Source organism: Pteropus alecto, unplaced genomic scaffold (assembly GCF_000325575.1).
Source record: "Pteropus alecto unplaced genomic scaffold, ASM32557v1 scaffold25, whole genome shotgun sequence".
NCBI lineage: Eukaryota > Metazoa > Chordata > Mammalia > Chiroptera > Pteropodidae > Pteropus > Pteropus alecto.
Genome location: NW_006441955.1, coordinates 1,145,786 through 1,157,407, shown reverse-complemented (window position 1 = coordinate 1,157,407; position 11,622 = coordinate 1,145,786). Strand labels below are relative to the sequence as shown.

The following is an 11,622-nucleotide window of genomic DNA, read 5'->3' as shown; positions in this document are numbered from 1 at the left end:
CAGCAAAGACATTAACAAGATGAAATATTATAAGAATGAGTGAAAAAGCTTTTATTTTTATGCTCTAAACACCCTTCTTGAATGTATCTCCCTGCTTTTCTTCAGGCTGAGCTCTCTGCCCGGATGCCTTCCCCCAGCTGCCTTTCTGCTCCGTCGGTCCAACAATTCAGCTAACTTTTTCCAGGACACCTTCCTGAACAATTTAGTCATTCACGCTTCCCTACAAGCACAGCCCTGAGCATGCTATGTGCACTGTTCACAGTATCCCTGACTGTTTACATGTCAGTGTCCACCCTCCCTCCTCCAGACTACCCATGGAAGAGGGCAAAAGCAGGGTGGGGATGCAGGGGGGGCGGGGATGAGGAGGAGCTGGAGGGAGGAGAAGTTGCAGAATGTTCAGCAGTAACCTGGCCCTCCTCTCTACCTTCCCCAACTAGTCTGGGATTGGAGCTGGACTCTGCCACTTGCTGGCAATAACTGGAATGGCAAGCAGGATGGGATGGGCAGAAAGATGATTCCTGCAAACAGTCTAGGCCCTTCTTAGCTTTTCTACGGGGTAATCACACAAGGTCTAGTTAGATGGAGGGCCTGTCTAAGGTGGCCCAATGATTCAGGGTGGCAGAGCTGGGCTGGGAACAGGAGGGAGAAACTGAATATTAATGGAGCAGCAGCTTAGAGATGAGGACACAGAGTCCAGCCCCTGGAGCTGCTGAGGCCTGAGTCCAGATCTTGGTTGCAAGCCAGACCTGCAGGGACCTAATTTGTTGCCATGGGGACCTGGGGCTGTGTCCATACAGCTGGGGAGATGACACCCCTCAGCTGGATGAGGACACTCAGAGAGCAGGGATCAGCCTCAAAGCGGGTGTCCACCCACACCCCCTTTTCCGGAACAATTTGTTTTGCTCTAAAGCTTGGGACTTTGACCTGGGAGACGTGTTTTCCTCCTGTTGGTCACCTGATGTCCTTCCTGCTCATCTCCCTCCCCCACCACCCCCAAAGCATGGCCTAGGGTGTCCCTGTCCTTCCCCAGCTTCTTTAGGGAAGGAGCGGGGAGCTTGACACTTGGGTGAGGGAAGCAAGACCTGGGACTTGGGGACTAATAAGAGAAGCTGGGATGCCCTTGGGGTCACCAGCTGGAGGGGGTGTCACAGCAGTGACTTCTCTGCTCATGTCTTATCTTCTTGGATCTCTCTTTCCTGGGTTTCTGGGATGCCCCCTCTTCTGGGATTTCTTCCTCTTGCTCTATCCTCACTCTTCTTCGATGAAAGACGCTTTCATGTTGGAGCTCTGTCCTGGTCACACACACACACACACACACACACACACACACACACACACCCTGAGGAGGCCATGCCCTCCCATGCCTCAGTTACCAATGCTGTGCCACAGACGGCTCCCAGATCTAGCTCCCAGATCTACTCCAGGGATCCTGCTGCTTTACACACACACACACACACACACACACCCACACCCTGAGGAGGCCATGCACTCCCATGCCTCAGTTACCAATGCTGTGCCACAGATGGCTCCCAGATCTAGCTCTCTCTACTCCAGGGATCCTGCTGCTCTCTGGACGTTTCCCTCTGGGGGATAAACAGGCACCACAAGCACAATACATCTAAGCCTGTAGCTCATCATTCCTCCCCACATCCTGAAACTTGCTTCAGCCCTCTCTGTTGTAGGCACCGCCATTCTCCAGCTGCCCAAGCCAGAAACTGGCAGTCGCCCTCAGCTCCTCCCTGCCTCTCTCCCTGTTAGTCACTGTGTTCTTGCGATCGCTCCCTGCCTATTCTCCCAAGTGGGGATCAAATCCATTCCCACAGCCACTCCCCTGGTGCATGCTGTAGCCCTGCTTGTGTGGTTATCTAGCAGCCTCTCCATGGTCTCCCTTCCTGCTGTCCTGGCACTCCCCTTCCATGTTCCACTCTGTCCAGAGGTGTTTTCTCAACTGCAAACCTGACTATGCGACCCTCAGCTTAAACCCCTTGAAGAAGGCATCGTGGATGTTTGTTCAATTCAACCCCATTCCTAGCATTCCGGACAGTGATTCCGTGGTTGTTCATTAACACGCATGGTGCCTATTCTAGGCAAACTTTGTGCCAGAAGATTCTGAGGACACCAAGTTGGGATAGGGAGGGAGAACAGGACATACATGTATGGGAGGCACCACTCAACTCCAAGCCAAGTTCCCCTCGATCACCTTGAGACACCCCATCTTTGGATGGTACTGGGCCCGCGACACTGGCATGTGCACCCACACATCCACACACATGTGGGAAGCAGGGACAATATGCTGTGTCTGCGTGCTGCTCCTGGAAGCCCTGTCCTGTAGTAGAAAGAGCTGTCTTGGAGGTTCTGTGAGCCACAGTTTGGTTGCTTCTGGCCATGGAGGCTATGGATGGGCTTTCAGCTCATGCCCTGGCTTCTGGGGACCCTCCATCTCTAAAACTTTGCCCCAGTCTGCTGGCTTCTTCTTTCCTGGTGTCTATGGAGCTGGATTATCAGCATCTCTGGCTTCAAGTACTCCTGGGGAGGGTTTGGGTGAGGAGACTCAGCATGACCCTTGGTCATGCTGTTCCAGAGCTGGAGGGCCTGACAGACACCATATGATCCTGGGGGTGAGGGCCCCAGATCGGACCTTGCCACCTGGGAGTATCCTTCCTTTGCCCTCCACAGCGGGGCTGTGCTCCCCAACTTCTTTCCCTGTGTGGGGTAGAGATGGATCAGAGGTATGTGTAGAGACTTCTGACGGAGCCCATATCTTGTCCCAGGAAAGCTCTACCCAGCTTCCAGGAACCACATCTGGGGCCAAGAGGAAGAGCCAAACTAAGCCAGATCAGTTCGGGTGGGTAGGGAAGGCTGGGAACCGGGGACTTCAGAACCTCCGTCATGACCCCCATGGGAGAGGGTAGATTTAGAGAACTGTCGAGCTGGGCTGGGGGTAGAGGAATGAATAGAAGTCAGGGCCGTGTCTCAGGGCTGTGTCCCAGGAGTGAGAGTTGGCTGAGTATGGGCAGGTGAGGAGAGAACAGAAAATAGACCGGGCTGTGTGGGAGGGGGCAGATTTGACCTTTCCCTAGCCTCTGAGGTTTCCCCCTCTCAACCCCAAGTCAGTCAGCAAATTTCTTAATCCCACTATCAGCCTTCCAAGAAGCCCCACCCACTAGACTCATTCATGGCAGGAACAAATAATATGTCGCTTTGTTCCCCAGAGCCCAGCCCCACTGCCAGGAAGTTTTTGGAGGCAAAAACTCCAGGGGCTTGGAGGTTATGCCCTAATTCTCCCCACATTCTCCCTGTCCAAAGACCCACTTCCTTAGCCAGCCTCTGAAAGGTGACCTCAAATGCCAGATCGAGTGGGCTGGGCACCAGCCAGGGAGGCCAGTCCTGGCAGCTCATTACCATGGGAGGGAGGGCAGTTTCTCTCCACCTTCCCTCCTCCTTCCTCCCTCACCTTCTTCCTTACCAGCTCCTCTCCTCCAGGACCAGACTGAGCTCAGGCTGATCTCAGCACACACCGACAAACCCCACTGCTGCTCCAGGAGCCCAGAGAATAGCAGCCGGAGGGAAGGCTCGGGAGCTGCCTCAAGCCATGTCAACCCTCAGCCTGGTCATTCTGGGCCTGCTCACAGCAGTGCCACCCGCCAGCTGTCAACAAGGTAGCATAGAACTGGGCCCACAGGGTTGCCGTGGTGAGGAGGGCTGGGCTGGGTGCTGACAACCCAGGTGTAGATGGATTGGCGGGGGGGTGCGTGGTTCTGGCCTCTTTCACTACCCTGTACACCTGTAGCTGGAGAGAGGAGCAGGGGTTTGGAGGAACCACCACCAAAGGCAGAAACCTCAGAGCCAGGCTTCTGTCTGTGACTTGTTTTCCATGAGTGAGAAATGTGCATGGCATGGGAAACGTCAGGACTAGGATTGGGGAGAGGAGTTGAGACCCAAGCTCCAGGAGCAGAAATTGCCCCAAAGGTAGCTGGGTCCTGAGGACAGGAGTCAGGGGCTACAAGGAGGGTGGGAGTGGAGCCTGAGCCATTTATACCAGGGAAGGGCCAGAGCTGTGACTAGTTTGCCTATGGCTTTGGCCTATATCCTCGTCGTTTCAGTTTCCTGGGCTTTGGTAGGGATGGTACCCCCCAGTGTGGCCTCACCACACACCTGAGCTCTTTGTCCAGCTCTGCCTCTGTCTTGCTGTGCGGCCTTGAACAAATCATTGCCTCTCTCTGAGACTCACTTTTCTCATCCATAAAATGAGGATAATTAGCCTGCCCTGCCCACCTCCCAGAGTGGCTGCCATGTCAGGGGTGTGGAAGGGCTTGGCACCAGTGAAGCACCACACCCCAAGATCTGGAATCTGCCCTGCATTGTGAGGCCACATCTGCAGCCAAAGTCTGGGGACTCTGCAGGTGGGATTTAGGTCCAGAGGGTGCTGACAAAGATGCTTCCAGAGCACCCTTCCTTTGTAGGTGTCCTGAGCTCTCATGCACATCTGCTCCAAGTCTGTCTCCCAGGTCTCAGACCTTCTTGGAAACTGAAGATTGGAGGGGTTGAGTAACTCGTGTGGATCACATAGCAGAGTAATAAGTGACAGAGCGCAGATCACCTCTCTCCTACCTCACACTCTGCTCTTTGCACTGTGTGCTCACCCCGGAGCTGCATAAAAGGAGGATCAGGGACTGTGGTCCCTGATGTGTCTGGAGGGACTTGGCTGCAGGGAGGGGCCGCCCAGGGCTTGAGCCCTAACTCCCAATCCTTGAGCAATCACTGACCTGAGGAAGCAATGGGTCTAAACTATTGTTTCTTGGGGAAACGATGAGTCTAAAACATTGCTTTTCGGCAAGGGCGGCACTGGGGGTAACTACGCTGTGTTAGTTTTATCACTGAAGGAGAGAAGCAAGATCTGACCCTGCCATAGGCCAGAAACTTCTGACACCCCTCCCTCCTTCCCCATAACTGCTAGGAGCACAGCGATGCCCTGGGAGCGAAGAGCACTTTGGGGCTGCCAGTGGCCGAGGGCAGAGACTTCTAAGGAAACCTTGAGTGTTAGAGGTGGTGTCAAGGATTAAGGGTCAAAAGGCGGAGACTGTGCATGAATGGGGGTCTCGACCTGGTCTCTGGCCTAGCCCTCTGGGCACCCAGCCAGAGGAGCTGAAAGGGGCCAGGTTTTGAAGCTTCCTTCCCGGCCCCCAAGATCCAGAGGAGAGCCCCTCTGTGTTGCCTTCCAAAGATGTCGTGTCCCGCCCTTCTCTCTGGGTATGCTGGCACCCCTAGCTGAGCAGTCCAGCCTGTCGCACTCCCACACCCTACCGGCACCATGGAAGCCTCTTGTTACGGAACAGGATCTTCCAGATGCCAGCCCAGTCTGATCAGCTCTAGGCTGCCCCAGCCTGCTGGGAGCCAGGGAAGAAGGGAGGCACCCCCTGTTGGCAGGACCTAGGCTGGCTGTCCAGGAGGCTGCCCTTTGGTCCCTGGGGCCCAGGCGCTCCCTGGGGGAGCACTGCATGTGACCCGTGATCGGGGGTGAGGAGATGGGGAGGGGAGGTCTGGGCTGTCTAGATCTCAGACACAGCACTCTGATGTCCATTCCCTCCTCTGCTCCTTATTCCTCTTTGAACTCCTGTCTTTCTTCCTCCAAACCACCATGCCTTTCTTAAGTTAAGCAGGGGGTCAGATGGGTCCTCTGTCCTACCCCTGCCACCCAGAATCTCTCCTCTGGTCCTGGAAACTGGCCGATGGCCTCTAACACAGGCCCCAGTCCTTGGGGTATGAGGCGCTCCCTCCCCTGTTCTGTACTTGCAGCCCCCACTGTGGCTAAGCCTACTGTAGCAGCCCCTTGCTCCCCTCTTTCCAGGCCTGGGGAACCTGCAGCCCTGGATGCAGGGCCTTATCGCCGTGGCCGTTTTCCTGGTCCTTGTTGCGATCGCCTTTGCCGTCAACCACTTCTGGTGCCAGGAGGAGCCGTGAGTGTTACCTGGAGACCCTGGGGGTTGGGCCAGCACAGGTAGGGTGGCCCCAGGACCACTGCTGCTGCTCCAGCAGCGGTGAGATGGGCCTCAGAAACCCTGAGTGTCCCCTAGACACTGAGGCCCAATGTCTAGAGGACTAGAGCACTGGCTTACTGGCTCCCAGACCTGTTCCCCCCAGCTCTGGTTCTCACTCACCGTGTGGTTGAAATGTCTTCTCTTCTTGGAGTTTGAATGTTTCTATCCGCACAGTTGGGACAGCCACACGGACTGTGACAGGAGCTGTGAAAACCCCTGGCTAGGAAGGTCTCGGCCTTCCTCGGCATCAGCCGCTGTGCTGCAGGCTGGGGTGCAGAGGGCAGCGGGACAGACACAACGCCCGCACCCACACATAGGCTCCCAGACTGGGAGGGGAGGTGGACTTGGAAGCAGCCATTGCAAGTGCAAGTACTGACGCTAAAGGGGCGTGCAGACTGCAGTGCAGGCCTGACCTGGTCTTGGGGGGCCATCCAAGAAGAACTCTGATTGCACCTTTATCCTAAAGCCTGAAGAATGAGGAGGAGCCGGTCTCTGGATAGGGTCGTGCTGGAAGGGACCTGAAGTCAGGGCAGAGTACACCTGGGGTCCTGAGTTTGAGGGAGGGCACAGAGGTAGAGGGTGGTGGGCCGAAATCTAGCCCCCTCTGCACTTATCGACCCTGGAGCAAGGCCACAGCTGCTCCCAGCTCTCATGCAGGTGGCCTGGTGCCCGGGTGCAAGCAGCAGCCTTGCATGGCCCACCGAGGGGACACAGCCATTTCATGGGTAGAAAGAGGGATCGAGAGATCCAAGATAAGCTGCTAAGCGAGGCAGGTCCTGGGCCAAGCAGACCCTTGTACACCAATGCCCGGAACTGTGGGCTTTCTTCTTAGTGCAGTAGGAATTCAGTGAAAGTATGTAGGCCGAGATGAGGTGCACTTGAGCAGAACCACTTTGGCTGCCCCATGGCAGATGTGTGGGTTGGAGGGCAGTCAGCAGGTGAGGAGAACAATGAGGAGGCTGAGCATGATGTCAGGAGAGTCTGGACAGTTGGAGGCAGCAGAGGGATGGAGAGAGGGAACAGGTCTAAGCTGTCTAGGAGGTGGACCCTTTGGGAGTTGGAGGAGGGGGGCAGCAGAGGGCAGGGGGGAGGAAGGACAGGGAAACATCCAGACTTCTGATGGGACCACTCCCTGAGACACTGAACACAAGAGGCAGATCTGGGGCGACTGCTGAGTTTAACTTGGGACATATTAGGGCTAGGATCGGGGAGAGGAGTTGAGACCCAAGCTCCAGGAGCAGAAATTGGGATGTCCAAGGAAAGATGAGCAGTGGTAAGGGGTCCCTGTGACCCTCGTGGAAGCAGTTTCTGGGGAGGTGGGGGCAGAGGCCACACTCAGTGGCTTTAAACATAAATAAGAGATCAGGAGCTTTTTGCTGGAAATGCTTCTTCTCTCCACTGACCCCAGCTGTGTGTCTTCAGCAGCTATTGACCATGGCTGCTTCTGTTGAGCAGGGAAAGCCCTGTGGAAATTGGGGGTGGGTGGGGGGTGGACCCTGAGTCCTGCAGGCTCTGCTCTGGAAGCTGAGCTGAGGCCAGAAGAACAGCAGAGGGAGGCTGGGAGGCATCCCTTGTGAGGCCTCTGATGGGGCGTGAGGCTCCCATCGTGGAGCAAGGAGGGAGAAGGATGTGAATAGGGCCGGAATCTGATGCTGACAGTGGCCCTGCAGGAGAGAGGGGCTTCTGACTCGAGAGAACCAGAGCCTAGAACGGGGCCTGACTGGACGGGGTGGGGGTCGGGGGCGGGAGGAGGGAAACAAATGTGGAGGGAAACAAATGGGGAGGGGACCTAGAGAGCCCTACTGATGAGCCCTACCCACAGGGAGCCTGTGAACATGGTCATGACTGCTGGGAACAAGGCGGAAGGGATTCTGGTAGGAACGGAAGGAAAGTATTCCTCGATGGCTGTCAACTTCAGGTGAGGTGCTGGTAGAGGGCTGATGACCCCGTGAGCTAAGGGGCCATGGGGACCTTGGACCCAGGTGCTTCTGAGTAGGGAGAGGGCGGGAAAGGATGGGGACTTGTGTGGGGAAGTGTGAGAGAGGCACTGGTAAGTGATGGGGGCTTCCTGAGGACTGCAGGGCTCCATGGGGACAGGAAGCCTCGGTTTGGGGAGATGGCCCAGGAAGGGGATGGGGGTGTGGTGGGGAGAGGCTCAGGGGGTGGACTGGGACTCATAAAGAGGAGTGCAGTGGGGTAAAGGGGCTCAAGGAGGGAAAGGGACTCTGACGGGATGAGTGGGGGACCGAGTGTGGGGAGAAGGATCCGTTAGGGTAGGGAGCTCAGTGGAGGAGGGAGGTGGGGTTCAGGGAGGTGGTGCTGAGAGGCCTCCATTGTCAGGTGTGTAAGAGCAGATGTGGTCGGGGAACCCCCTTCTGGGACTCAAACGTTTCTTCTGAAAGGTACTGTCCTCACAAGTGCAGGATGGGACAGGGAGAAGGGGACGGCATGGAAGGTGCAATGACCCTGTCATCCTCTTCCAGGTCCAGTGAGCATGAGAATGCCTATGAGAATGTCCCTGAGGAGGAGGGCAGGATGCGGAGCACCCCCATGTGACCGCGCTTGCCTGTGGCCCCCAGCGCTGATCCCGGGCACCTGTGATTGGTGCCACTCCTCTGTGCAGGAATCTTCAGTAAGGGGCTGACTCCTCCAAGCCCACATCTCCCCACCCTCCCCTGACTTGTCCCAGCCAAGGTCAGAATTCAGACTGTCTGGATTGAGGTTCGGCTGCGGCCCTGGGGTCTCCTACCCAATTGGATTCAGAAGACTCTTCTGGAGACAGCTCAGCACCTCCCATCCTGTTTCACATTTCCTCCCCGCAACTGTGGAAATAGCCCTTATTTCTGTGAAATAAAGACTTTTGTACGTCTGAGGCTGAGGCTTGAAGGCCTTAGAAACAGCCCCTCAGGCTTCCATCGAGCCCTGATCTTGCTTTCTGGATTATGCCAATCACCTCCAAAGCCGTTGTCATGGTGGCTTTGGAGGATTACCCAGGAAGCCCTCCCTGGGAGGTGCCCTGGGACCAGGGGGATCACCCACTCTACCTTTATTCTAGGCAGCACCAACCTTCTCCCGCTCCTGCCTCCATCCTGCCTGGCATTGTGGTGGGCTCATTCATTTCTCATCCACCTAGCTCTGTCCCCCTCCCCATAGTCTCTCTGGGAAGGCTTTGGGCATAGAAAGCACCAGGAAGTAGGCTTTGGCTAGGACTCAGGAAACCCAGATTTGAGTCCCGGGTCCCTTGCTGGCTTGCTGTGTGACCTTGGGAGAGTCACCGTCCTCTCTGAGCTCAGTTTTCTCTCTGTGGGGGGTTTGGCCAGTCTCACCACAGAGCCGGAGTGGAATGGTCCTCACCGATGCCACTGACTCCCAGTTCTGGGTGGGGGCAGAGTCAGGGTACTGGGTTCTAGCGGGAATGAAGAAGGAAGGAAGGGAGAGAAGAGGCATGACTGAGGGGCTGGCTGACCCTGGAGGCCCGTGACTGTTGTTTTCGTCTGGGGTGACAACCTGAGACAGACTCACCTGGGAGCACTCTCAGAGGCAGAGGAGTGGGGCTAGAGAGTAGGAGACAGTCCCCCTTGTCTTCGAGATCTCCCTCTCCCGCCTGTCTCAACCTGTCACAGCCCCCTCACTTTGCCGTTGCAGCCATTCCTTTGTTGTTCTAAGGCTTCTCTCCAATACCTCTGGGGGAGACCCCTCTGAAGTCCGAATTACTCCTTTTCTAATAACTGGGTCTAGTTTGCCACCTGCAGCAGTGAGGAGAGCCCAGAGCAGAGGGATGGCAGGGGCTTTGCTGGGGCCTGTCCCTGTCCTGCGGTGTAACCTGGGGGCAAGTCTCCTCCGCCCTCTGAGCTTCGGCTCAGTGACTTGAGGTTGTAGCTCTTGTGAGTCCCACTCTCGGCTTTTAGCTCATGTGGGTTGATGTCTTCTCATACACCTCTGCTAGTTTAAACTCTGCATATTTCTTTTTCTTGGCCCAGCCAAGGTTCCCCGTCTTCTAGAAAGTCTTTCTTGATTAGACCAGAGGGCAGAGCCAGGGGACCAAGCAGCCCAGCCTCTCACTCGGCAGACAGCCCCTTCTTCCGCTCAAGTCTCCTGGTCTGGGCCTTTTGGCGGCCTGGATCTGATTCTCCTCGCATAAAGCCACATTCCCTCCCACTGCTGCCCCCAGCTATCATTGAGAAGGGGGTGGTACCCCCACCAGCCTGCCTGCCTGAAGGCAGAGCCACCATTCCTCTGTGTCTCTGCAGCAGGAGAAGCCAGCCCTTCTTCCCTGTGAGGTTTTACCAGCAAGAGCCTGGGGCAGCTGCTGTCCTGCCCTGGTTCCTGGGGCAGGTCCCCCAGCACCCTGCCCGGGCCTCCTCAGCCCCCTACCCATGCTAGCAGGACCAGGATGGAGGGAATTCTGGGGATCCTGGCAGGGACTGGGCTGGCACTGACCTTCCTCCCCCTACTCCATGTTTCCTGCCCTGACAGGGGGCAGGGGGCATGAGGCATGGAGCTGCCGACCCCAGAACGACGGAGCCCCCAATCCTTATCACTAGTTCCCACCTGCCCGCCTGGCCAGATGAGGGAGGGAAAGGAGGCTGGGCCCGGGCCAGGGCGGCGCTTAATGACCCTCCCGGGGCCTAATCTCAGGCTGGCAGCCGCTGAGTAGCTCGGGCTTGCTCCTGGAGGAGGCTGATAACGCACCAGCTGGGCCCCCATCATCTATCGGGGCCGCACAGCCAGTCCCCAGGGGGCAGCGCTCAGGGGGCCTGGGCAGGGGGAGCCTCTGGGCTGGGACCCTGAAGGAGGTGAGCTCTCCGCCCCTGGCCAGGGGGCGGGGATAGGCGATTCTGAGGTGACAGATGAGGGGGAGGAACAGGGCAGGCAGAATGGTGGGCGGGGCCGGCAGGAACCCCCAAATGGCGGGTGCTCCTTCACGCCTTCCGGCTCCCTCCCCACCCTTTTCTCCCCATTCGGGACTTCCCCCACCCAGTCCCGGTCTCCTCTCGGGCTCTCCCAGCCTTTATCGATTTCAGATCTCCGTCTTTCTGTTTCTGTCTTTGTGAGTGCCGGCTCCTGGCCTCTGTTTTTGTCTCCATCTCCTTGTCTCTGCACCGGCTCCCCCTTTTCCTCCCTCCCCGTGAGCTCAGTGCTCACCGTCCCTCTCTCCCCTTGCATCTTTTATCTGTTTCCAGATGGTTCTCCCCGTTGGCCCTTCCCCAGCTCTTCGCACCTGTCCAAGCTACCCTGACGCTGCCCTTGGCCGGGGAAGTGCCCTGATCCCTCCGCCTGCTCTCGGGGCAAAACGCTCAGGTTGTCCAGGCCCTGTAACTACCAGAGAAGACAGGCCGCTCCTAGCACCTCCACCTCCCCGGAGTGTGGACCCCGGGCGTTCCAGAGCCACAATTCAGCATGATCTCTTGTCATCCCAGAGGCCCCGGGGCTCCTTCCTAAGGCCTATGCTCCTTCCTGCTTTCCGCATGGGAATTCAGACTTTAGGACTGAAGTGGGCACCTCCCTCTCCCTCGCCTTTCTGCCTGGGACGGTCGTAATGGTCCCCGTGTACGCATTCCAAATGAAGAAATGAAAGGCTCAA

General features: G+C 57.0%; 1 protein-coding gene across 2 annotated transcripts; it reads left to right on the top strand.

The window, feature by feature from the left end:
- The first annotated feature begins 3,289 nt into the window (after positions 1–3,289).
- PDZK1IP1 (PDZK1 interacting protein 1) lies at positions 3,290–8,957 on the top strand. 2 transcript variants are annotated; one of them, XM_006919162.3, is made up of 5 exons: positions 3,290–3,334; positions 3,484–3,659; positions 5,849–5,957; positions 7,861–7,956; positions 8,522–8,957. In XM_006919162.3, exons 2-5 carry the CDS (start codon positions 3,593–3,595, stop codon positions 8,592–8,594), a joined length of 345 nt encoding a protein of 114 aa, XP_006919224.1. In that variant the 5' UTR covers positions 3,290–3,334; positions 3,484–3,592; the 3' UTR covers positions 8,595–8,957. The 2 variants fall into 2 exon arrangements, with proteins under 2 accessions (XP_006919224.1, XP_024907648.1); XM_025051880.1 differs by lacking the exon at positions 3,290–3,334 and having other exon boundaries at positions 3,408–3,659.
- The last annotated feature ends 2,665 nt before the right edge of the window (positions 8,958–11,622 follow it).